The sequence below is a fragment of the Pygocentrus nattereri genome, chromosome 20 (genome assembly GCF_015220715.1).
Source record: "Pygocentrus nattereri isolate fPygNat1 chromosome 20, fPygNat1.pri, whole genome shotgun sequence".
NCBI lineage: Eukaryota > Metazoa > Chordata > Actinopteri > Characiformes > Serrasalmidae > Pygocentrus > Pygocentrus nattereri.
In genome coordinates, this window is record NC_051230.1 from 30,484,944 (window position 1) to 30,511,093 (window position 26,150).

Sequence of the window (26,150 nt, forward strand, 5' to 3'; positions counted from 1 at the left end):
CTAAAATTGTGTATTTGATCATATTTTATGTTGACCACTGTTTTATAAAAGCAGTAAGCCACTTGAGGCCGTACATTACTGTGATTTTATCACAGGGAAGGGATTTTCTTAGGCACAATGCGAAGCAGAGACTGTCCTCTCTTGGCTTATTGCTTTGACATATCATGATGTGTGATGATGCAAATTTGCCCAACCTTCTAGACATAGAAACCTAAAGAGAGGGAGGTTTCCTTTCTCACTACTCTAACTTCACTTTTGGACTCTTATTCATTATAATACTTCTAAATTTACCCAAACTCTCTCTCTTTGTCTCTGTCTCTTAGAATTATATATTGTTCGGGCTTCTCTGTTGGAATCGTAGGACATTTTTTGATTGCAGATAATTTCTTAATAAAACAAAGCTGCATCGTGCCTTTCTTCTCTTTTTTTGAGGCCGCTTCGTTTGCTATCACAAGGATAGACCCACATCTGAAATAAATTTGGTGATACTAGTGCGGTTACTAGAACCATATGGCTCACGAGGTGGGCTTTGTCTTTCTAATATTCTGATATTTTTGATCACTCACATGGCATTCCATCGAAAGGCATAACAATATGGTTTGTTAGTCTTTGCCTTAGTCTTGTTAACAAGGAGTTCTCAGATCCAGAGACATGTTAATAAGTGTTGTTTTACACTTATGACATCAATCCAGGGTTATGCCCTTGGCCAGTTGAAAGGCTGGTTTTAATTGTGACATGTTTGTTGATTTAATCATGGATTCCTTTCCTGTTCTTGTTGTTGCTCGACAACATGAGTCATTGAAAATGATGTCTTAATAAACACTAAAGTGCAAAAAGCTCTAGGAGGCAGGAGGCCTCCTAGAGCAACAAAGCAGATCGATTTACAGGTAATGTTACAGGATATAAATCAAGTGATAAAGCAAAATCAAGCTCTTGCTGTCCATCAATCAAGTGTTTCTATCCATCCTTCCACTGTGAAAAGACAGCTCACCTTTATGGGTCTGACAGGATGTGTAGCTGTTAAGAAGCCCTCACTGAGAAATGAGGAAATGGACAAAAGAAGAAGAATATTTAGGCCTGAGGACCAATGTAAACACTGTAATATGCAGCAAGGTTTTACTGACTGCTGAGTCTAAATTTGAGATCTCTGGAAGTAACAGAAGGCAGTTTGTAGGCTGCCAAAGCAATGAAAGACTTCCAATCATGTCAGTCAAGCATGGTGGAGGTTTGGAGAGAAAGCTTGGAGTTGAAGCTCGTGATTTGCTTTAGTTAGAACGCATTAGGAATGCTGGTAAGTACAAACTAATTCAAATACCCCATGAAATATCTTCTGGAAAACATTTGAATGGGAAGACATTTATTCTACACCAAGACAATCACCCTGAGCACAGTGCTGAGATGAACTTATCAAACAAAGGAACTTCAGGTATTCTCAGAACAACGTACTGGCCAGTCCATTCAGAGCCCAGATTTAAACTTCATTGAAGGTTCTTGGGGCAACCAACTCAAGACTGAACTTCCACTGCAAAGAGCGGAAGCTCAGATAAAAGCAAAGCATGGAGTCTGAACTTGTATTTAATGGCCAATTGACTGGAAATGAAAGGGTGGTATCTGATATTTGTACAGCACTGTACTTTGCTAAGAACAGTAAAATCAGGCTGGAAACATAGCCGACTGTACTGGAATGAATATGAAAAGCATGTCTGTGATAGGCAGGTGTTTCAGAACACCAGGGGAGTTCAACTGGCTATAAAAACCCCCAACAATCAACAGTGTTTGGTGACGCCTGCAGTCAAACAGGGCCGTAATTAACTCTGACATGGCTTTGTGTTCATTCATGCAATCGTTTCCAGAGCTCCTCTTGCTTGTGCGTGGTTGGAATAAGCAATAAATCATGTGCAACATGGCAGGCAAATGGCAGTTCAGCTTGTGGAGTGGTTCCCATTGTTGATCTTAGATGGTTGCCACATTCTAGACAGGGATTAAGAGCTCAAGGGTGTAAAAAAAGACATTGAAGGGTTTTACGGCTGTAAAGGACGCACTGTTTCTAAGACACTGATCAATGTTGCTATAAATCATCAGCGTCGATCTAACCTTTACTTTTTTCCCTTTGAAAAGCCTCCAAAGGCTCACGAAGTGACTCGTCCTATTGAACTGAGACCAGTTTTCCAGTTCCTGGAATGAGAACTTTCCAGAGACTTGGTTGGGAAATGACATCAGGCTGTCTTTGTGTCATGGTTTTATTCTAAATCCGTGTTAGAATTTTATGTACAGAATGATTGGCAAGATTTTACAAAGGTCACACAAAGGAAATCAAGCTAATAGTGCTAAAACTGAGGAGGAAACAAGAAATGACATTTAAGATTGTAGGCACATTGTGCATATTTTAACTGTGGAGTATTTGGACATCAACTGCAGGGTATAGATCAGCAGGGTGTGGGGATTGCATTTCAAAAATAATAAAAAATAATAAAAAAAAAGCTTTGGTCAAGTCCAATCTCAGCCCAACATGCATGCTGCCCAGACTAAGAGCTAAACTGGCAGTAGGAAAAAGCTTGGATGTAGAATGAAGTCGATTAAGACTACTCTAGCTATTTACTATAGCTTGCATCAGTTTAACATATTAAATAGCATCTTTATCAGTGGAAGACAAGATGTATCTACTAAGGATGTAACAACAGATAAGAATAATACATATTTTATTGTATCATGTTGTATGGTGGAGTACATAGCACGTTACCTAGTGGTTAGTATACTAGCTTGGGGCTAATTTTTTGTTTCACATGGTGTACTTAAGTATTATTGATTGCAATGATACACTGAAAATGGAAATATTAACATCTTAACATAAGGCACATTTTCAGCCACTTCTTATTTCTATGTCAAATAATGTGTTAAACCGAGACACCACTCAATCATATTGAATCAATTCCTGAATTTTGCGAATCATTACACCCCTAGCATCTTAAACCAGAGCTCTACTGATTCTACTAGAATCACCAGCGTATTGAATGCAAAAGTTGATTAACTGATTACTGAATATAGGTTATTGTGTTGTCTAAAGCAATGGTTCTCAAGCCCATCCTCAGGGACTCCCAGACAGTCCACATTTTTCATCTCATTATGTTTCAAGTTAGATTGAAGCTAAAATCTGTACTGTCCAGGGTTCCCTGGGGAACAAGTTGAGAACCAGTGGTCTAGAGTGAGTTGTCACAGAGTGCACAATAATGTGAAAAAAAGTAATACAAAAAGTCATTCTGACAACAGAAGAGATTCAAAGAAGAGAACATTCAAGGCTCAAAGAAAATCTTGAGTGCAGATTTCACAGTGTAAAATACAGGTACGTTTCCAAAACCATCCAAAAAACCTAGAAGCGGGTTTATAACTATTATGATAGCTTTCAAAGGAAGAAGGGGATTTAACAGAAACATTTGATAAGCATCCTGGTCATTTTACAACCCATTCCAAAGAGATATGGATATATACATTAGTGATCATTTGGATAGTGGATCAGCTGTTAAGAGTCCAGTTAAGAGTCCTCTATCTTAAACAGCACAGACCCAAGTGTTGATCTGAAAAATACACATAGAAATATATAATATATACTGTATATAAAACAAAGTTGGGGAGGGACATTATTTGGGGTTGCCGGGGATGTGCAAGTTCATTAAAGTAGGGTGGAACGTCGAGGGATTATTTGAAGACGTTCACAAAGACAGGACACTTATGGCTTCGCAACTTCTTCATGGTCTTTTTGAACTCCTTGCTGGATTTGTCCCACTTGTAGATGCCAGTGATGATATGTTGCTTTTCCACCTTGCGGCCCATGATGAGGTAGTGGTTGCTCAGGTTGTCCAGCTGCGAGCATGGGCAGTCGGCGCCGTTCTTCAGGTAGAGTATGAGCTTCTTCATATCTTTCTTCTTCAGTGTGCCCATCTTCAGGATCTTCTTCTTCTTCTGGAGGATCACCTTGCGGTCCAGGTTCTCCCGTTTCACCTCCTTGATCTTGGTCTTGATGACTGAGGAAAAAGAGGAACAAAGACAGAGGTTGGAGTCAGGCTTATGAAATCATATACGCTTGAGAGACGGGGAGAACTTTACAGCCTTGAGCAAATTTTGCCTAACTGACAGGCTAGGAAAGAATGGGCTCTTTGCTTTCAGAGGCTCCACGGTTCAGAAACCTGGGATCTAGCCAGACTTGCTCACCTCCAGTGTCCTTTTTCAGAGAACTCTTTGTGCCTAAATTAAGAGAGAAGCTGGAAAGCTTGATTGATAATACAAAGGTTTGGTAAAAACAAACAAGACAGGTTTGGTGTCCAAAGTTTGCTTCTTTAGCTTTGCACTGGAGCTACGAGGCAAATATTGAAAAATTCTGACAAGTGATAAAAATAAAAAAAAATTAAAAATGGGCAAAAATACTGGTACAGTGGTATGTAAAACATCAAACTCCTGGCCAAATTACATGTTGTTGATTGTCTAAATGAAAATAAGTATGCATACTTTACTGGAAAAAAAACTATACACAAAATATCAAATGTGTCATAACTATTGTGCAATTACTTTTGCACAGATCTTGTTTTTTATGTTTTCAATACGTTACATTAACCAAACAAACAGTATGTTTGTCAAACATGTTGAGATGTCTTTTATTGAGGATTGGTAACTTAGTAATATTCACTTAGAAAATCAACTAAATGTAATTTGACTGGGGTGCTTCTGCACATGGCTTTATAACCATGTAGCGGACATTTTGAAGAATTGTTCTTTACTTTGTAAATGAATAAAAGACAGCTTTACATCATGCCGTTGGGGTAGCGTAGTGTGTAATATTGCTGCTCTCCAAACAGCTGCTGGGGTTTAATCCCTGCTCTGGTAGGCACTTCACATACTAGTTCCTTGGGCAAGACTCTTAATACTGCATTCACTGACCTTTGTAAAAAGACTTAAATTGTTGCTGTTGATAATTCGAAATGACGAAATGTGCTTTGTCCTAATTGGTGGGGCATAGAGATGGACTGTGTAGACCCATACCATCCCCTGGTTTCCTTTGAATTGCATGAATTTCTCCATAGGGATTGTGAAATGGTGCAGTGGTACTCAATGCTAACAAAAATGAATGCATGTTTTAGGCTTTTCTGATGGACAAAAACATTGAAACATACTTTAGACGGCAAACATTCGGGGTAAGAGTAAAATTACATTTGGGGTAAGGGGAAAAGTTCTACAATCCCCCTCAGGCCAAGCAGAAAGCAAGAGTTGGATTTCAGGGTGTATCAGCAGTGCCAAATGAAAGAGGGATTAGACTAGTAAGCAATCCGGGGGGGGGGTGGTAAGGTCAAAAAAGGGGGTTGTAATCAATATCTAGCTTCTGTCTTCTCCACAAGGTCCCAGGGCACTTCATAATAACCCAGGTATCTTTGTCACAGACTCAAGTTTAGGGGCCTTCATCAAGATTAGCCATGTAAATCAATCTGCTCCCACTGCCCTCTCTGTTCCCAGGGGGCAAGAATGTCACAAATTGCAGCCTGTCTGCACTGCACCCCTCCAGACGTAACTGAATCTGCTGGTCTTGTTCTGCACAAGACCTGAATTACAAGCTTATTTCAAATAGGCGAGGACCACTGCTTTTTAACTGTCCACGGTCAAAACGTTTCTGAGGCTATGTTTACACAGCAGGTAAAAGTCGCCCAAATCCGATTTGTCATTTGTGTGGCTGTGTGAACAGCAAAAAACATTGAATCTGACATTTTCGATTCCGACTTGAGACGCTTTCATATGTGGTACTGAAATCCGATCCGTATCCGATCTGCAGCAATGTGACTCAGTCTGAACAGCCAGATCGGAATTCATGCGACTTTTACGTCAGTCCAACTCGACATTCATCATCATTTCGCTCTGCTGAGACTCAGAAATATTTAGGCTGATGTTTCTGTAAGAGTGGCCGAATAATGCGCCCTTTTTACAGTGAACTCAAACACATTCTGGGTGATGAGGTCAGCTGTCAACCACTGGAACTTCATAATCGCTCCTGTGATGCTGGCGAAGACGAAACCTGGAGCGACTAGTTTTTGCTAGTCGTCATGACTGTTTACCTCTGGACGAGTCACGCGAAGTATTGTTCTTTTGCCTATGAGGGTCGGTTTAGGAGCTGATCTGTTCAGACTGATGTCGCATACAGATCACATTTAAAAGATAATGTGAACAGCTAAACAAAAAAATCAGATTTGGTGAGAAAATCAGATTTGGGCAACTTTTACCTGATGTGTAAACGTAGCCGAACTGAACGTGTGACTGAGGAGAGTGGTAACCTGTCTGTAGCGAACTAATCTGTTTCATGTGAGTGCTGCTCAGAGGAAGAAGTTGAATATATTAGCTGATCTGGCTACACTCTGAGATTCCTTAATGATTCTTAGTTAAAAAAAAACTTTAACTGGTAAAAAATCGTTTACACTATGTAAAGTTATCAAACTGTAAAAATTCATCAATGGCAGTGTTCCATTTGGCAACTTCATTTTTGAATAATGTAGATGCTTCTACCATAAAGTTTCATGCTAACTGGCATAACGTAGCACATTAGCACCAGAAACTGAAACTGTGCTATTTCCTTTGGCCACTGGTCCAGTACTATTTCCAGTTTGGGTGCTTGGTCAAGATTGCTACCACCTAATGGTACTCATTTATGGCTAAGGCTACTAGTATAATTTAACGTGTAAGTGAAGGACAATTTACAAATTATTTGCTTTTCTTTACTAAGTAAGTACCCCAGAATTACTACTTGTAAAGAGTTGGCTTAAGTGACAATAGTTAGATACAAATACTCTTAAATATCACTTTTAGCATATCTTCCAGAGATTGAGTGGTTTTGCTTCTATTTTCACACTTATCTGAGAAAAATATTGGCTTTGCCTGATTCTGAAGATGATTCTGTGGAAGTGCAGACATTTTGAGAGTATGAGTACAGGATATCATATCATAACAGCCAAAAAAGCTAACTAGTAAGTAAGCTGGCTAAATTCTTGAATTAGGTGCTTTTTAGGAGCAGGAAATGACCAAGAAGTCAATGAACATGGTTTTTATGGTGGTTCAGTTGGAACATGAACTAGAACTTTGACTGTAAGTTCTCTTGGTTCCCATTTGTCTCCGTTTTTGAATGTGCAATGAAACAGAAGATCTTAGTGAACCCTTTTGACTACAACCCATAGTTGGCAGCGCTAAAACACTAAGCTGCAAATCACTTGGGATGGATAAGTAACATAAATTGAATTAGTTAATACATATAATTGTTTCTTTTCTGTCCTGTATGAAGTCATAAGACCTTTCAGGAAGCACCTTGATATTTTAGGTAAAATGGTGCTTTGTGGAGATTCAGCCAATGACCTTTTTCTGTTTTTCTGTTTGCTTCCCACTGTAATCTCACCCCACCTCCTCAGATTTGTCTTAATCTGCCTGATCTTTCACTAAACTCTCTTTAACCTCTTAATCTTCTGGCATCTTTAGCCTTCTGCCGCCTGTGTTCCACACGAGTCAGCTACACGGTGGTCCTTCTCAGAGATGTGACTACATTTCAGGTGAGTCCATTCTACCCCAAAGTAATGACTGAGAAAAAGTAAAGCAGCAGTCCAGCATCGTTGACCCTCTCGTGAACCTCAGTCCCTCTAGCATCCTTTGAGGAATTCTTCCCAATTAGCTGCCCTGCTCCCAAAGACCCGTGGCAAAGAGCTCTGTGGAAAAGACATCTGAATTGAGATTTACTGCTAATTGCTCTTTAATGGCCTGATCAGTCTCCATCGCCTGTCAGTGAACAGACCACAAGGAAACTAAATCCTTCCTGTGTGGTGTTGAACCCTGACTTATATATCCTCAGTGGCCAGGAGCATGCTAATGTAACAGATAGTCATTGCCAAAGAAAGTTGTGCTTGGAATTAGCTCTCATTTAGAGACCCTTATAAGCTGGAAAGAGGCTGAGGCAGCAACACCCAACAGCCGTATGTCAGAATTTCAACAAGCCGCATTACATATTTGGAACTCCTTTCATTGCACGACCTCAAAGTCTGGGGAGCAACCAGAAGGTATGTTTTAGTATCTCAACGAGCTGCATGACTGAATGGTCTTCCAGGCAATGTTTCAGCTAGAACTCCACCACCTCATCTCTCACACCTACTCACAACTAATTAGCACTGCAGAGAAATACGGTACACTTTTCCAAGAATTAGCAGTGCACATGGAAGGGATTAAGGGCTTGATCCGGAGTCTCAGCTCCATGAACTGATTCTCTAAGAGGGTTTAATGTTTAATGGAATTTGGAAAAAAAAAAATGATCAGGCTTCGGAGTTTTCAAGTCGGGGGAAAAGACGGATCCAAGCCCACCCTTGAAAACCACTTTGCCGAGGTTTAAATTCCACCTGAACTCTTGGGTGAACTCTCGGTGCACCTTGCCGCATTTGCAACTGTAATCCACACAGTCACGGAGCGCTTAGCAAAGTCAGTGCTGCATTTCAGTGGAGGCTTTGCGGCTTATACCCATAATAGCAAACTGTTGCTGACCAATGGTACTGAGATATCTAAAGCAAAGTTTGTTTATTTGACCTCTCTTTTAATCCAGAGTCTCAAAAAGGCCAAGCTATGGTCAAACCTTGCACGATCTAAGATCTTAGCTGCCAGTTTGTTAGGTATGCTGACCTTGTACCTGCACTTTGTGGCTACTTTATCGGAAACATCAACCATATATACTCCGGAAAGCATAGGGTTCTTTTAGCAATACCTTAGAATAACCACTTTTAGTGTATGTGTGATGGGCCTTCATAAAATGGATATGGTCTTATACCAATTTAAGGGTTCTTTCGAGAGCCTTTACATGATGTAGAGGTTCTTTACACATTACAAAGGTTCCTCACACTCATCTAATTTAGAAAAATGGTTCTCTAAAGGACCATCCATTGACAAATTCTTGTGCTTGAACCAGATGTTGTGCTATGGCAGGTGTGCTCAATCCCACTCCTTGAGTCAATCCCACTCCCTGCTGAGTTTTGCTCCAACCCTGATCTAACACACCTGTTGCAGGTATTGAATGTTTTCAGGGACATCTTAACATTAGCTCCAGGTGTGTTGGTAGATCACCAGGACAAAGATTGAGCACCCCTGTTCTATGGACTTAGGCAAAGAACCTTGTTTGCCTCCTTGTTTTGTACAAGTGTAGTCATACTTTATAGTAACTTTCTAGCTTTGTAGGTTTATTACCCACTGCAGTCCATCTGTTGCATGATTTATCAGCCCCCTCTACTAAGTCTATCTATGGAAAATGACCACAATAGGATTCATGCAGAGCTGATAATCTACTGTATGGTCACTGTAATCTACTTCCTTTCTCAAACAACCTAGACTGCTGATAAGTAGCAAAGAAAAGGAAAAATATCCTGCAATTTTTAGATCAAGAGGGTCATTTTTTTGTCCTGGGGCCAAAATGCAAAGTGAGGTGGGGTTCTGGTAACTGTCTGGCTTTGTAGGTTTTCAATTACTCACTGAAGTCCCTCTGTTGTGTAATTCATCAGCCCTCTGTCTACAGAAAATGACCACAATATGACCTCTGCAGAGCTGATAATGGTGGCCCACTACAAGGTATTAATACAGTTGTGAATGTTACCGTGGTATATGTAGACACTTCACTATATTTCTAGACTTTTTAATGAGTATCTGAAAACAGTCATTGAACCAAAAACTATAGTTGCAGTTTATCAGTAGCTGTTGAAGTAACCAAACATTTTTTTCCCATGTTTTCCAAATCACTTCCATTCATCTTCATGAACAGCTTTGAAAACATATATACTTTGGTCAGTTACTACAACTAATTAAAAAGCCATAGAGTCATTATATCTGTCCAAACACTGAGGGATAGTTTCAGAAAAATGAGTTCCGGACTTTCTCTCCCCCAAATAAGTACATCATCCTAGACAGCTTTGCAAAATATTTGCTCGGTCAGCTTTCTGTTCAGCAACTGCTGACCTCTGTTCTCTTGGCACTTCATTAAAGCAGTAAACAAGGAGTGTAGGAGTCCATCTGTTTCAGACAGCTCAAGCTAAGAGTGCTGATCTAGGATCTGCTCCACCTTGTCCACAGAAAGGATGGCCAAAGCACTAGTTTGACGCATACAGCCCTTTTTAAAATGCCTAGTCACTGTAATCTACTTCCTTTCCAAAACAACCTAGACTGCTGATAAGTAGCAAAGAAAATGAAGAATGTCCTGCAATTTTTAGATCAAGAGGGTCATTTTTTGTCCTGGGGCCAAAATGCAAAGTGAGGTGGGTTTATGGTAACTTTCTGGCAGGCCAAGTCAAACAACCTCATGGGCCAACTTGGGCCCGAGGGCCACATTTTGGGTCACCCTGAATAAAATACTGCATATTTCCAGACTTAACTATCGGGGTGAATGGCTGGGTTCTCCCTGGTTCTGTTTCTTGTTCCACCTTTGACCCCATTGGTTTGCACAGGCAACCTAGTCCTCAAAGCACTTTCAGGCTATTAGTTTTGCATTTTAAATGTTTGTAGTGACCTGCACTACATTTGCCAGATGTTTTCAGATCTAATCATTTCGCAGTGTTTTTTTTTCTTCATGAGGATACATTGGTAATGTTTTGTATGTTTGCTAACGTTTTTCTTGCTAAGGGCACAGTGCATAAATGGGAGTGTTATTTTGTAACTGCAGTCCAATTAAGTTTTGGGTTCCAAACTTAATCTTAAATCAATATACAATGATTTGCAAACGTCAGAGACTCCCATCCATTAATAATATTTAGTCAAAACAGCTAGTATGTACAAGTCTACACTAAACTTTCAGGAGATATTTCATATAGATAGCGGATTAGCTATCTACGTTTCTCTAAAAGAAAGCATTTTTCAAACCTGGATTTTAAAAAATGATTACATAACACCTAACAACCACCTGGAAAAACACAAAACTGTCCATGTTAAACACAACTTGAGGCTTTCATCTTCAGCTGCACTTTTGCGTCAGATCTGAAAAAATCCACAGCCATCCTTCATTTGTAAGAAGCTAACTCCACAGTATGGATCTGAAAGACTGCGTAGCTGCCAAGAATCCCTTACCGAGAAAAGGAATAATGGAAATTCCTTGGAATTTGAGAAGCAGAAAGTGCAACCAACTTCTAAGACTGAACTTTGGAGTCTAGAAAGAGTCTAGAAACACATTAAACAGTCTTATTCTATTGTTACAACAACCTCAAAATGGGTAAATATTAGATGTTTAGGCTAGAGTTAACTTGCCAAGACATGGGACTTGCAGGCCACTGTTCCACGACTGTTCAGGATCATAAGCCAGACTGCTTAACCACATATTGAGCCTGTAAAGGCCTGCAGATGGCTTTTAACCCATGCCCTTCATCATCTCAGCCCCCCTATAGCATCACGGGACGAGTGGCAGACTCGCAGACATTTCAGATGGTGCCATAAACCCAGCAGGGGGAAGTTAAGGATGACAGCATTTCCAAACACAGCTCCCGGCATGATCTCGTATGCGGAAACCATGGTTCCTCGAGGACAGCCGTCCGCTTTTACTGCCCTAAAACTGAACATGCATCATTGACTACAGGAGGAGCTGCCAACTGAAGTGTGAGGAGAGAAGCTCCGTACTGGAAATGGGATGAGGTCAGCTTAGGGAGAAGAACAATAAAAGCTGAGTCTGGACACGAATGGCATTTCCCATAAAACTCTAGGGCTGGTGCTGTTTATATGCAAGGGTCAGTAAGTGAGCCTGGTCAGTGTGTCAAGATCAAACGCTCTTTGTGGAGTTTTCACTGTCTGCCGTGGTATGTGAAATATCTGCTAGTCATCTCCTGCTAGCGTCACTGGCAGTAAGGAGTTATGACTGTGCTTGACCGCTGGGTCAGCCGAGGCCCTCATTAAGATGTTTGTGAAATTGTAACTGCACAAACCTCAGCAGCATTTGTGGGAATTCAGAACTTTCTCTAACGCAACGGATTAGCATTATGTAACCGCCTGCCCGGCCCTCACAGGCTGTACATATGGCCAAACTCATACGGAACAAATATGCTCTTTCAAAAAGTAGCCATCGTGAAAGCTGTTACATCTGCAGCCCATGTCCAGCTTGTGGAGAGCTGAGTTACAACATTTTACACATGAAACGAGTGGAAAGTAACAAACTCCACGCGCTTTTATTACAGAATGTCTGCACAGTTTCCCTGCAACTCCAGTTTTTAAAAGTAAAATTAAAACACCCAAATGTTTGTTTACTTGAGTTTATTCCTAATAAAATTTTCAGCTTGGCTATTTACATTCTTATGAACCTTGACAGAATTTAAGTAATTCGCTTTTTACAACACCGGAACGCATTTAGCCAGCTAGCTAACCAATCTTAGCTAAATAGCTGCTGTGCTCTTTTCCTATTTCCTTTTCATTTTACCCGCTTAGAATGGCAAGCATGGCAGCTAACAATCAAGGTAAGCTAAAGAATTAGCCAGCAAATAAAACTGGTGCATTTGCCCTTTTTTAAAGGCGTATTTAACATTATTGTTTGTGTTACACAGCATTCAGTAGCATAGCATTATACCAGTCAGCTAGCTAGCTAACTAGTTTTAGCTAAATAGCTACTGAGCTTTTTTTTTATCAATTTACCTTTTATTTGACCTATTTAGAAGAACAAGCGTGGAGGCACCTGTGTTCAATGTTAGCAAGCTAATTTAGATAAAGTAAGCTAATAGTCAGGATATGCTAATGGATTAGCCAATTCAGCATTAGCCCTACTTACTTAAAGGGGGATTTAACATTATTTATTTTAGTTATATGGCATCTGTAGCTTAGCATTATACCAATTAGCCAGCTAATGAACTAATTTGAGCTAAACAGCGACTGTGTTCTTTCCCCATTTACTTTTTATTTGACCTACTTAGAAGAACAAGCGTGGAGGCACCTGTGTTCAATATTAGCAAGCTAATTTAGCTAATGTGAGCTAACCTTATTTGCTCTGTGGTACAGTTTTCTGCCGCTTAGTATTATATCCTCCAACCTCATTCACGATGTGTGATGCTTTTTCATAACAACATCCATCATGCATTACCCAAACAACCACTAACTATTGGGAATCCCTGTGGTGTCTACCAGTCCTGACTGCTATAGTGACTTATAGGCTTTTTATAGGCTAATAAATGCAACCAAGCTGGCATTAATGTCACTCTTACCTCATTGGTTGAAGAAAATCATAGATAAAACAGCAATTTGATGGGTGTTAAGCACAATGTGGACACCTGTGACAAGATGTCTATCCTTTCAGACAGAAAACAAGAAGCCAAACTGAGATAAAGTATCTAGACAGTTGGCTACCTTGGTAAGTTTAGCTTTAGCCGTTTTCTGCATTTCTCTGGATGGATTAACCCATTCTTTCCACCGTGATCATGACTTGAAGACAGTTGTATGGCTGTAGTGACGTGTTTAGCTTCTGGGCAGTAAGACTAGCACAGACTGCATTCACCAGAAAGTGAAACAATTAAAACTGGCCAACCACAAAAAAATTGACCATAAACTATCATAACCATAAATAGCTCAACATTTGCTTGAGTAGTTTTGAGCTGGGTAAACTTTCCTCTAGTGATATTGTTAATGTTTTCAAGCGATTCAGCACCACAGCTAGCAGAGCTCTTATTTAAGCATGAGTTTTCTTGCTTTTTCAGCGATAACACAAGCCAGTTGACGGGTCAACGCTGACCATTCATCACGAGTTATCCCTGCACTCCACTCCCGCTTTCTCTCTATTCGGCCGCTGACAATAGCCTGCTTCAGAGCCCAACACAGAGGTCACTGAGGGGGTTGTTGGGGGGTTGTCAGGGGGTTGCCAGCAGGTCTGGCTTCCACAAAGCTGTCCAGAGAAAAGATAGCTCTGACCAAAAGATGGCTCAGTCCACTGGAATCCCTGCCTGAATGAGGCTTTACGGTTTTTGTAAGAGGCTAAACGAAACCAGCATTTGTTTCCCTCTTGGGAGGAGAGCAGGAAGCGCCTGGTGCAGCGCCCTCCTTTTGTTGAGGTAACTCCCGCTGGGACAGGCCCTAATGGCCACAGTTATGGACTCCTTTAACAGCCATTGTCAGTAAGCATCACTCCGACCGTCTGGGTTAGCTCCGATATCGAGCCAAAAACGCTATTGTGACTAGAAACCAAAACACATTCATCTTAATTATGGAGGAAAGAGGGGCCGTTAAAGTGCCATCGTTTGCGTGGTACACCAAGACCAGGTAGACCAGAATGGAATGTCCTGCCAGGGCGAGTGATTGATTGACTGTCTTTAGCACTGAGACATGGCTTGTTTTTTTCTTGCTTTCCCAAGAAAGTGGGAGGGGGGCTGGAACGAGCACTAATGCAGAAGGTCTGGATGGCTAAGCCCTCGCACATGCTGGTTTGGAAAACCTTGGCAGCAAAAGGAGAAAAATGACAGCATAAGAAAAGCAACAAAGCTGCAATGAAATGCAAAGAAAGGTCTAAAGATGTGGGCTGAGTTGGAAAAATATGCTGGATGTTGTACGTTCATCCGATTCTTTTATTTATTTCCAAACGGCAAATCTGGACAATTACAAGGTTTCATATCATATTTAAGAGAACAAGCAAAAAAGCTATATCATTGCATAATTGCTGAGATGGATCTTTAAAGTTAAGTCTTTGGCTCTAGCATTTGTGGAGCTCAGCAATATGTAGAACTGCGCACTTTGCAAATTGAGATCTTAATAGTATCAAAAAATGTTATTTGACATGTAAAAATAATGGGATTATTATATCCAAAGAACCTTTCCAAACATTCATCCAAAGACGCCAAACCAGGGTTCTTTGCGCAATGCCATGTAGGAACCACTTTCCATGGATGGTTCTTTAGAAAATCATCCTGTAATCTTTTTACAAATGAAATGTTTTTACTGAAAGTAGATCTCAGATACGCTCTGTAGAAAAATAGTTTTAGAATAAAATACAACGAGTGCCTTTTTGGGGGTTTCAGCAGTTAATTGTAAGCATATAACACTATATTTATAATCATAAAACACATTTTCTGTTAATTGGGGGGGACTTATACCAAAAAAAAAATGTACATGTATTTCATGCAGTTACTGAGTAATTTGCCTTACAATTTGGGCACGCGGAAAAACCGAAAACCCAAAAGTATAAAATTCTAAAAATGTATAACCGTTACTTTTATGAAAGAACTTTTTATGAAAGTACATTTTTTTAGGGTGGTGTGCATCAATTGTACTGAACAATTAGAAAAACATTATTAATGATTTCTTGTTCATTTGTAAGAAATAAAGGTAGATAGACGGGTATAAAATGGAAAATGTTTGAATGGGTGTAGAAACTTTACTTTAAACTTTGAAAAAGTTCTCCACATATCTCATTTTACGAAAATAGCTACACAAACGTCCGTTGAATTATCCTTTAAGGTTCTTTATGAAAACCGAAAAAGATGGCACCACTCCAAAGAACCCTTTCTGGCACTTTTAAGAGTGTATATAATGAATGTCCCCAGCTTTTCCCTGAATCAGCAGGGACCGAGCTGACCCCTGCACAGAGGTCAGCCCTGGTGCTGTTGTCACGTCCATTGGGCCAGACAGGAAAACAAACATCCCAATTTACGGCTCCCAGCGACAGCCAAATAAAAGCTGTAGGACCCATGTGAATTACCTCAATTCATTAGTTACAGAGTAGTGGCCTCTAAAAGGGTCATCCAAACTGTGGCATGGATTTACAAAGGACCTGCAGCTGTTATTCCAAGCATTGAGGACCGTCATCTTGTTGTGCTGTGAAAATGGAACTTTTGACAGCTGTGCATGAGGCCACTGGGGAAAATACACCGAATAAAATATATTTTAAAAGATGCTGATCAGCCGTAACATTAAAACCACCTCATTGTTTCTACACTCAGCCCCACTTACTATATAGGAGCACTTGTAGTTCTACAATTACAGGCTGTAGTCCATCTGTTTCTCTGCATACTATGCCACCCTGATCTTTAATGGTCAGGAAGACCAGTGCAGCAACACTGATGTGGTGGTGGTGTGTCAGTGTGCACTGGTACAAGCTGATCAGCCACAGCACGTAAGTGCATGTAGTTCAATATATTGACATATATGTAAACATTTTGTAATTTAATGAAATGTTTTTCCAATATATCGCTGTTGTCGGAAGAAAACCTCATTTCTCCATTTTGGACGTTTTTCAGATTTTGACATAATTTGAAACTACTTGTTACCCTTTACACTGTGTGTAAATTTCATGATGAATGGACTAAAAGAAATGACCTAAAATGATTTGGAAAAAAATCGGGTTCCATTGACTTACATTAAAAATAAAGCAGATTTTTTCCTTCTTCTGTAAAGTTGTCATTTTGGAGATCCAAGGTTTTCTTCCGACAACAGCGATATGCTTATGTACAAAAGTTTTGCACCCCTGGTCAAATGATGTTTTGTTGATTTTCTAAGAGACACTAAGTTGCCAAAAAACACACCTCTGCAAGTTTTAATGTACAATTGCTCTTTATATAGGATATTTACCATATTGGCTGTAAAATCTCAAATATGGCCTACGCCAAAGTTATGGCACATTTCATATTTCTATGTTTTATTCTTTCCCATTTTAAACTCAGCAAATAAAAAAATGCCATATTTTACTGTTGATTTTCAGAAGATCAACAAAACACGTCATTTCAACCAGGATGCTCAAACTTTTGCATGTTGCATATTGTACTTTTCTTCTATATGGGTTGATGTCAGTGCTACAAACCTTCCACTGCTTTTCAGGACACGCAGATTTACAGTGCTTTTAATGACAGTTTGATAAAACTACTAAATTGTCATTTGGGTAAAACCTGCTCTCCATGCCAAGAAAGAAACTTAGATGACCATGAAGCTAAATACACCCAAAGACGTAGCACATGGCTAATGACGTAGGTCATTTGCAGGTGCAGTTTTAACGTAAGTGGAGACCCAACGTTGCTCTGAGACATTTGAGCAGACAGGGTGTGCCCAAACTTTTGACAGGGGGTGTAAATGTATGAGCCGAATGTTAGCCCGCACCTTTTGCTACCTGCTAAGGTTGGAATCCAAGTTTAATGTGTGTTACCTTTGTGTTCATGTCAGTCAGCTTCTGTTGCGAGCGTGAGACTGTGCACTAATGCGGTCTTAACCCCTCACCTCCCCCCCACCGCCCCCACCCCCAACTGTAATTCAGGAGGCATTCTGGTTTCCGCATGACTGCTAACTAAACCTCAGCTGGTAAACTGTGAAGCATGAGCTACGGGAAGGCCCGTGTCATCCAGTAAAGTGAACTTTTGCTCAGCAGTTTCTTTATCCCACGTCTATATATCCACTTGTGACAGGTCGAGGCACCGCAAGGATGCTGGCTGCAATATAGGATAAGTGTGTTTCCAGACAAAAATCCTGAAAAATGCTAGTCAGTTCACCCTGGGAATTTCCGTTGAACTGTTTCCAACTGGTAAAGTGAAATGACACTATTTCCCCCTTACTGCACTTGTTGATCAGTTAAGGCACGTTTGCTTCTTTGTGCTGTTACAAGGTTAACCTGCTAGGAGAGGCTTAAGTATAGCAATTAGCACTGGCCAAACTGCATGCCTTAAACCATATTGAGATGTGTTGTCCTTCCTGCCAAAATGAGAAAAAAAAAACGTAGAAATTGCCACATATGTTGTCTCTAAAGTGAGATTCTCCAGTCTAAGGGCCAAGGAACCCCCTTCTGATGATGTATCGTTAAAGGGGGGGACGTAACTTTTGAAGAACTACAACTGCTTTGGGGATTTTTGGACGATAGCGATTGTTCATGTAATTGTAGTTGTGTAACTGTAACGACAAATCGTCATTACAATCGGAACGACAGAACGACAGTGATGACTCGTCAGATGAGGAGGGCTGTGAGCTAACAGCTAAAGTTAGCCAGGCTGAATAAAGATGTTCTTAATGATTTTGTTCAATGACCAAATAAATTGGTAAACTAATGCTAGTTTGGTTGTATTTACAGTCTGTACACCAGCAGTTAGGCTAGCAGCTAGGATTGATGGACACCACAGGGATTCTCAAGGGTTGTTGTGTAATGAATTCTTGGTATTGGGCTGAAAGAACGCTAATAATCTAATAATGAAAACAATACGAAATTGAACAAAGAAAGGGATAAGTGTTAGAGTCACTGGACAAAAAGTCCAGGCTTCAAGATAATGTCTGCTACTGTGTTTGCTCACCACCAATCAGTCTGGGCTTGACAACTTTCAAGGGCGCCACACTTGGAATGTGCCGGATAATTTACAGTGGGTGTGGGATTTGGTCTAAAATTCAAGAGGTTTTCTCGCCAGTGCTGTCAGAGGGAACACAGAGCTGTCTTGAATGTGATATCTCATTTTTCACTCTAACAAGAGAGAAAGAGTGTGTGTTACAGAGGAAAAAAAAAGGTCATTCTGATGTCCTTACCGAAGTCGCTAGCGCATATGTGTTCCAGAATATCATCCACATCCACTGCCTGGTCACAGGGAGGGCAAACCTTAGGCAAACCTAAGACGGAAAGCAAGGCACAATGTCAGGGACAACTATATTGCAAAACACCCCATCAGTATCACAACCCACAGTAATACAGACCAAATGTCTTTCCATTCATTTCGTTTTAAGCAGACAGACCTTGATCTACTCCCTTTGTGTCTTTGGAAAGTTTGTAAATGATTGTAAACAGCAAGGAGGCAAGTCACAGAGCAGCCTGAATCTTGTGGGACGGAAATTTCCCTAATAATCCACCTGTCAGACACATTCAAATCAAATCGCAGGAGCTCGGTCTGCAGGTCTGCTTTCCCAAATGCGCCTTTAAAGTATAACCAGTGATAAGAGGGATTTAGGAATACTTTATTGTTTGGCAGGTGTTCATAATGCTAGAAGCTCTTCATGACAACTGACAAAGGCCTGTATAAATATTTAACTAACCTAAATTTGACTTATTAATTAATGTGATCAGTTATTAATCTCAGTGTTACTGAGCTCTGCTAAAGCCTGAGTAGACTGATAAATCAATGTGATCAGTTATTAATCTCAGTGTTACTGAGCTCTGCTAAAGCCTGAGTAGACTGATAAATCAATGTGATCGGTTATTAATCTCAGTGTTACTGAGCTCTGCTAAAGCCTGAGTAGACTAATAAATCAATGTGATCAGTTATTAATCTCAGTGTTACTGAGCTCTGCTAAAGCCTGAGTAGACTGATAAATCAATGTGATCAGTTATTAATCTCAGTGTTACTGAGCTCTGCTAAAGCCTGAGTAGACTGATAAATCAATGTGATCAGTTATTAATCTCAGTGTTACTGAGCTCTGCTAAAGCCTGAGTAGACTGATAAATCAATGTGTTGATCAGTTATTAATCTCAGTGTTACTGAGCTCTGCTAAAGCCTGAGTAGACTGATAAATCAATGTGATCGGTTATTAATCTCAGTGTTACTGAGCTCTGCTAAAGCCTGAGTAGACTGATAAATCAATGTGATCGGTTATTAATCTCAGTGTTACTGAGCTCTGCTAAAGCCTGAGTAGACTGATAAATCAATGTGATCAGTTATTAATCTCAGCGTTACTAAGACCTTAGAGCCAAAATAATGTTGTCAACAAATTTAAAATTTACATTTCTTTAAATAATTTTAATGCATAAAAAAAATATTATATATCATGTGCTTTGTCAATGTTTATTATAAATGTTTTTAAAGATGTGTAAAAAAATCTGTTCTAAATATGTTACTTTTATGTATTAACATACAAAATGTTACTGTAAACGTTTAGAACAGTGTATTCAGCCATCACTACTGTGTCCTATTGGTATAAGCCTTTGCAAATGTTTATGTATGTTAAGTCAACTGTGATAATGAGCTTATGTAGGTGTGGTGTAGCCTACAGTAAAGTGGTACCTGTGTTTCCTTTATTTTGATTTTTGTGTACATTTTGAAATAACAGTGAAAAACATACCACATGTTCATTCATACCGATCAAAAATATGGATCTTCATCTAAATAGCTTTATCGACTTATCCTTCCAGCCACACAACTGATTGGCACCTATGCATAAACACGGATTTACAGTCTACCAATCTACTAGAAGTTAGTTATGAATTAATTGGTAGCAATTAAAGGTAATTACATAGTATTTAGGACGAGAGAATTATTGTGGTTCAAAATTTTCCAAATAAGTGGAAAAAAAGAAAACTTTTTCAAAAATCTCTACTGGCTTTGGATCGGAATATCAAGATGCTGAAAAAACATATTCAATCAAACTTTTGACTTGTTATTGCATTTCAGTGCGCACAACGTGCTTAGAGCTGTCCTTAGGGTAATGCCAGATGAAAAATAACGTGGGTAAGTGTTTACACAGAAATATCTCCCCCTTTAGAGCAGCATCACAATGTTGCCACCCCCTCCACCCCCACCCCCACCCTCCCCACCACCACCAACTTCTCTCTCTGTCATGGTAATTTGCAGTAAACAGACCCCAAACTGCATCATTTACACATGTATGTCAACAACTGTTACCCAGCTTACTGTGAAAGGAGCAAGCAGATTTGGGACAAGACCCCTAGGATCTCGGCCAGGCCGGGAGCATTAAAAGGTATTATGCCAAAGGAGGCCCCCTGTTGTCATGGAAACAGGGGCCTTAAACTTAGTGAGCGAAATTTGGTTAAGTGGCCACTGCTGTCTGAGATTACAGCCATCCTTCTGTATTGACTTAATTTAGATGAAGTAAGAAGAAATAAACAGCTTGGCAAAAATAGTTTTGACAATTTTTCAACTATCACAAATTTCAACTAGTGAAGACATTTGGGTTTTAGTTTTGCGCTGGAACTACAGAGCTAATGTGGCCTACAAGCCGTTGAAGCTTATGCCCAAACCAACCACATTCACACTCACAATGATGAAGTAAACTTCAAATGTACTTGTTTATGTGGTTTCTGGCACTGTATGACACACTGATGACCATCAGATTGGACAAAAGTATGGGCAAAATTCCACAACATACCTTTGACCAAATGTCTTTACTGATTGAAAACACTGGCTACTCTGGAGGAAAGTTTGGAAATTTGATTATTCACGTAATGAAAAAAATCACTCATGTTGTCTCTGGTTTCCTCAAATTTGCCTCCAGGTTCTTCCCTTGTAGCCAGTCGTCATATCAGTTGCAGCTATTTGGCAGATCCTTGTGAAAGTGACACGGAAGTGAAAAGAGCTTTTGAAAGCAGGTGCTTACATTTTCCAGTTCATGTTGTCCTTTAAACACAAATTATCACCCTCTTCAAACCTGTCCTCAACAAGACCTCCACACGACCTGTGTGATTTGTGGTAATGGGGACCAACAAACGGAATGAGAATCTCTTTAAAAGCTTCTGGGCCCTCAAACATACCAAAACTGTTTTTAAAGGAATTTAGGCTATTGGCTGTATTGCTCAGCGTTGCAGCTTCTGGAGTCTTAGTAGTCTTAGTCTTAGCTCCATTTTAGTACCTTCTCTTGACTTGCTCCTCAGGCCTCATTTAAATGGCATCATCAAAAACAGCGAGCAAATGGCCTGTTCCCTTCCTTTTCCAAGACTAGAAGCTTTCTCTTTCCACAGAGGTGCTGGGAACTATTTGTGACTGTCTGTTCCCATTTTATTCAGTACAAAATGGTTTTATTTAGAGCCAAAGAAAAGGCTAATGGTCATCTTGATAGGTGGAAATGCTCAAATTGTGAAGAATATTGTGTAACTCGATTGATAATCAACAATATTAGGGCTATGATTAGGATTAGGATCAAGTTGAATGGAATACTTATTGAAAAGTAATTGAAAGACAAGTTAAGCATCTACAAAGCTTCTTTAATGAACCATAAAAAGTGTTGCATGCATTTTAAACAAATCATGAACAAAACATGGGCCACAGTACAGACAAAATTTGGACATTGAGAAGGCTGCTTCTGTTTGGAGCTATGCTAATGTAGTTTTATCTCCTTTTTGTTGATAACAGCTTGTCATACAGTGTCAGAAACTACCTCAGCAAGTCTACCTGAGATTACTCAGCAAGTCAACAGGGTTTGCGGCAAGTGTGCTGTGATTTAGGCATGATATACTGAAGGTTTATAAGCTTCCACAACTTGTCAGCTCTAGCGCAAAAAGCTTCAAACACCAAGCATGTTTTGGCTGAACAAGTACGTTTGGGACAACAGTATCAATTTGTTTGCTTCTATTTGTTTATCTGCTACCATGAAGTTACAATATACCTGCTGTCAGAGCAAAACCTCATATCTCCAAAATCGTAACTTTATAAGAGAAAGAAAAAAACTGCTTTAGTTTGAATAGAAATCAATAGAACCAAACTTGTTTCTAAGTCATTTTTGGGCCATTACTTTTGATTCATTCATCATAAAATTTACATAAAATATAAAGGACGACAGGCACTTTCATTTGATGCCAAAAACTGAAAAACATAAAAAAATGGAGATACAAGGTTTTGTACTGACAGCAGTGATATATAGCTGTAGAGTGATCAATGGGCTTAAAGCATGGTAATCAGCTAGTGTATCAATTCAAGCACTTTTGCCACTATGTAGGTAAAGACTGGAGCAGCCTGGAACACTGTGTGCTCCAAAAAGGCCCAAGAAGTGACCAATGTTAACCAACCATGCTGTGGAGACTTTTACTTGACCTGTTCTTCAGTGCTATTTGATACCACAGGTATCATTAGATGGTTAAACAATCATTTTTTTAGACAGTGAGGCATGGTTTTTGAAATGGGAATGCTTAAAAAGTGCCAAAATGGCCCAAAATCACTTCTTTGTTGTAGACATGACGGCCCCTGGTCCCTATCACCACCACTGTATAGACATCTGAGTCTGCATATATCTCTGCAATTTCATATTTCTTCGTCTCTGCAGAATTATGCAGAAATCAGTGGAATCGCTCTTCAGATGTTTTGCTTTGAAGCAAACATCCAAGCTGTGAACCTTTTAAGAGCAAAGAGTTTCATCGTACTTCTCCTCCTTCCCAACCTCGTAATTATTTACGTTGATTGCGTGGAAATTCCCACATAATTTATGAGACGTTTACATCATCCAGCCGTACTTTCCCTTGTCGGAGATGGAACCAGCAGGGCCGAAATGTTTCCATACCGAATGAAATGCAACTCATTACTTCTATTGAAAAAATTTGGAATATTCTGAGAGGATGGACTGCAAGACGTCAGCAAGAGTGGACGTAGCTGGTCTCAAGAAACTGGGAAAAGTGAAGGGAGAGAGAAAGACAGGTACTGTTTTTGATAGAAATGTAAGGTTTTTTTCTCTTAAGACACCACCGGCTGATTTAAAAAAGCCCCTACCCCTGTTCTTGCCTGCATTAGCTTATGAAAGGCGATGCTAATAGAGCTGGCCCAGCAGCCCAGCGGGGAGGCCTGCCCCAGGACTGCTGCAGTCAAACCTCCCCCCCCCATAAAAAAAGCTTTGGCACGGCAGGTCGCTATCATTTAAAACCTCTTTTCATTCCTCCACAGGTCTTTTCTTACATGCTCCTGCAAGGCAAGAGAGAAAATGAATCTATGTGTAATGGTTTTGTTTTTTGGACAATGTCCCAGTGTTGTGCTGGACCCTGCAATCAGGTGGTACCAGCTGTTAGACAAGAGCTCAAATATTAATCTGTCAAGGCTTTGCGACCGCATTCGCTTGTCTTGTGGGAATACGCTTCAAAGGTTTGGAAACATCAGTGTGGTTTTAACAACAAATGTGCCGGATTTCTTTGCCAGTTTCCAATGTGCTAACATATCAGTTATTTATCACACTTATTTTACAGAAAACAATGTATATATAATGAATTTTAGCATTCAGAATTTTCAGGTTTCAGGCCCAAAAAAATTTCAAAATGTGCTTTCAACAGTAGTTTAGAAAAGGAAACTGTCAAATTATTATTTAGAAAAAGTCTACTGATCACACCAGGCTGGCTGATGCTAAATCTATGACATTATAATGTAAAACCTTACAAAATCTTGTTATTTTCAGCAGGTATTTATTCTTAAAAACTTTAAGGTTAAAGACAGAAGTTTGGCCAAAAAAAGGTTCAACATTTTCACCGTAGACTTCCTCATTTTTCCCTCAAGTCAATACAGTGAAAAGATCTGGTAAAAAAAGCACATTTTAGCAGAAATAACAAAGCTTTTAAGTAACAAACGGTAGGTTCGCTGAAGCTGAGAAGATGCAAACAGATGCTGGCCACTGAAAAAACATTGCGCTGCCTTTTAAGAAAAAGTCGAAGTGTCATTTCTCACACCGAGCAAAAGGTGTGGGAGAATGGAGTGTGGGTAAATTGACCCTAAATGTATACAGTATGTACAATTAACATGCCCTTACACACCATTTAGGGGCAAAATGTAGTGTTACTGTTAGGATTTAAAAGAGGCCAGACTAAACTATGGGCTTGGAAAAAGCCAAAAGCTATGTTATGCTTTGTCGAGGGGAATCAGTTCAGTAAAGTGCCTTTGTATACACCGGTGAAGTGACTCCAGTAAATAGGAACCATTTTCCTGAATGTTTGAAATGTTTCTCTGGCGGCTGCTAAGCAGAGCCATATTAAGATCTGTCAATTATCACTGCAAAACTGAGGAACTAACTCCCTAAAACAACACTACCTTGGAAATAGTGGCTTGTTGTGATGCCTGAACTCTTTGCTTCAACATGGTTTCAAAGTGTGCTGTTAACAGTTGTTTGGAAAAGAAAAGTGTCAAATCATTATTTGGGTAAAATCTGCTCTTTATTCCAAGGAAGACGCTCTGAGGAACATTAAGCGAAATATATCCAAAGTATTGGCAAATAGCTCACATAGTCCACAGGGTATTTGATACATTTTAACAGGTGTGATTTAGATTAGTTTGCATGGATTATTGGTGGAAGGGTTCACAAGAGCGCAGACTTACAACTAAGAACTTGCAAAATGAGTCCTTAATAAGATTCTTAGTGGAACATACTGAAAGGAACTTACCAGTGGCTACAGAGGGATTGGTGTTGTTTGGCGCACTGATGCACACTTCGCCCTGAGGGAACTTGTCGCAGGTTAGCATCTCAGGCCAAGGGAAGCCGAAGGCCTCCATGATGGGTGTGCAGGCATCTCGCACCTCTTCGCAGAGAAATCGGCACGGGTAGATGGGCCGATCCATGCAGACGGGCGCAAACAGGGAGCACAGGAACACCTGGGTACTCGGGTGGCAGTTCTTGTGCACCAAGGGTACCCAGCTACCTGCCTGCTGCTTGACCTCAATCATGGTCTCGTGTTCCAGCAGGTTGGGCAGCAGCATCTGCCTGTACCCAACATTGTGGCACAGTCGCAGGTCATCCGGGATCTCCACACATTGCGGCGGCTTGTCGTAGATGCGCCCATTGTTGAACAAGTCCGACTTCCAGCCCAGGTACTCATATTCCGAGGATTGGGTCAGGGATGTTAGGGACATGACCATCAGCGCCATGGCAACGGCCTTCCACAGGCACAAATGCAGCTTCATCACGAAGGGGCAGGTTTGCTGAACAAAATGCAACCCTCCAGAAGTGGAGAGTCCCAAGAAAAAAAAGGGTTACTCTTTCGGATGACGAAAGGTATCACTGAGGATTGAGGGCAGAAAAAAAAACAGTGCCTGTTTTTTGCTGGAAAGTGAAGTCAGTGGATTGAAATGCGCAAGAATGCTCCCTCTGCAAAAACAGAACCCCAGCCTGCTAACAGTTCAGCTGAGAGTGATCGTCTTGTTCACTGCCTTGCTTCAAATGTACCTCAGCAGGAGACTGAGAGCCAATAAGAACCCCTCTGCACCTTTTGGCTTTCGCGTGTCGGCCAAAGCGTGCAGTGAGCCAATGAATGAAAGAGCTGGCAAAAACGTCCCCGCCTTCCTCTTTCTCACCCCACCTTCGCTTCCCCCTCCAATGCCCCCCTCTCCTTTCCCTCTGCTCCCCCTCCCAGTGTTTAAGAGAGCTCTGAATAATGCTTTCATCTGCAGGCAAAGTCTCTGCAGGGCCTCTTTACGCCATGCTTTTTAGATTTTTTTGTTATTATATCTCTTACCTTAAAATTTGAAATGATTTTCTTGCTTTATCAAGTGTCATTTTAGTGGTCATTTCAG

General features: G+C 40.3%; 1 protein-coding gene across 1 annotated transcript; it reads right to left on the minus strand.

Annotated features, from left to right (window-relative positions):
• Positions 1-2,682: 2,682 nt before the first annotated feature.
• sfrp1a (secreted frizzled-related protein 1a) lies at positions 2,683-25,816 on the minus strand. The gene is made up of 3 exons (XM_017709263.2): positions 25,025-25,816; positions 18,481-18,561; positions 2,683-4,019 (listed from the first exon to the last, which is right to left on the minus strand). Exons 1-3 carry the CDS (start codon positions 25,539-25,541, stop codon positions 3,694-3,696), a joined length of 924 nt encoding a protein of 307 aa, XP_017564752.1. The 5' UTR covers positions 25,542-25,816; the 3' UTR covers positions 2,683-3,693.
• Positions 25,817-26,150: the final 334 nt, after the last annotated feature.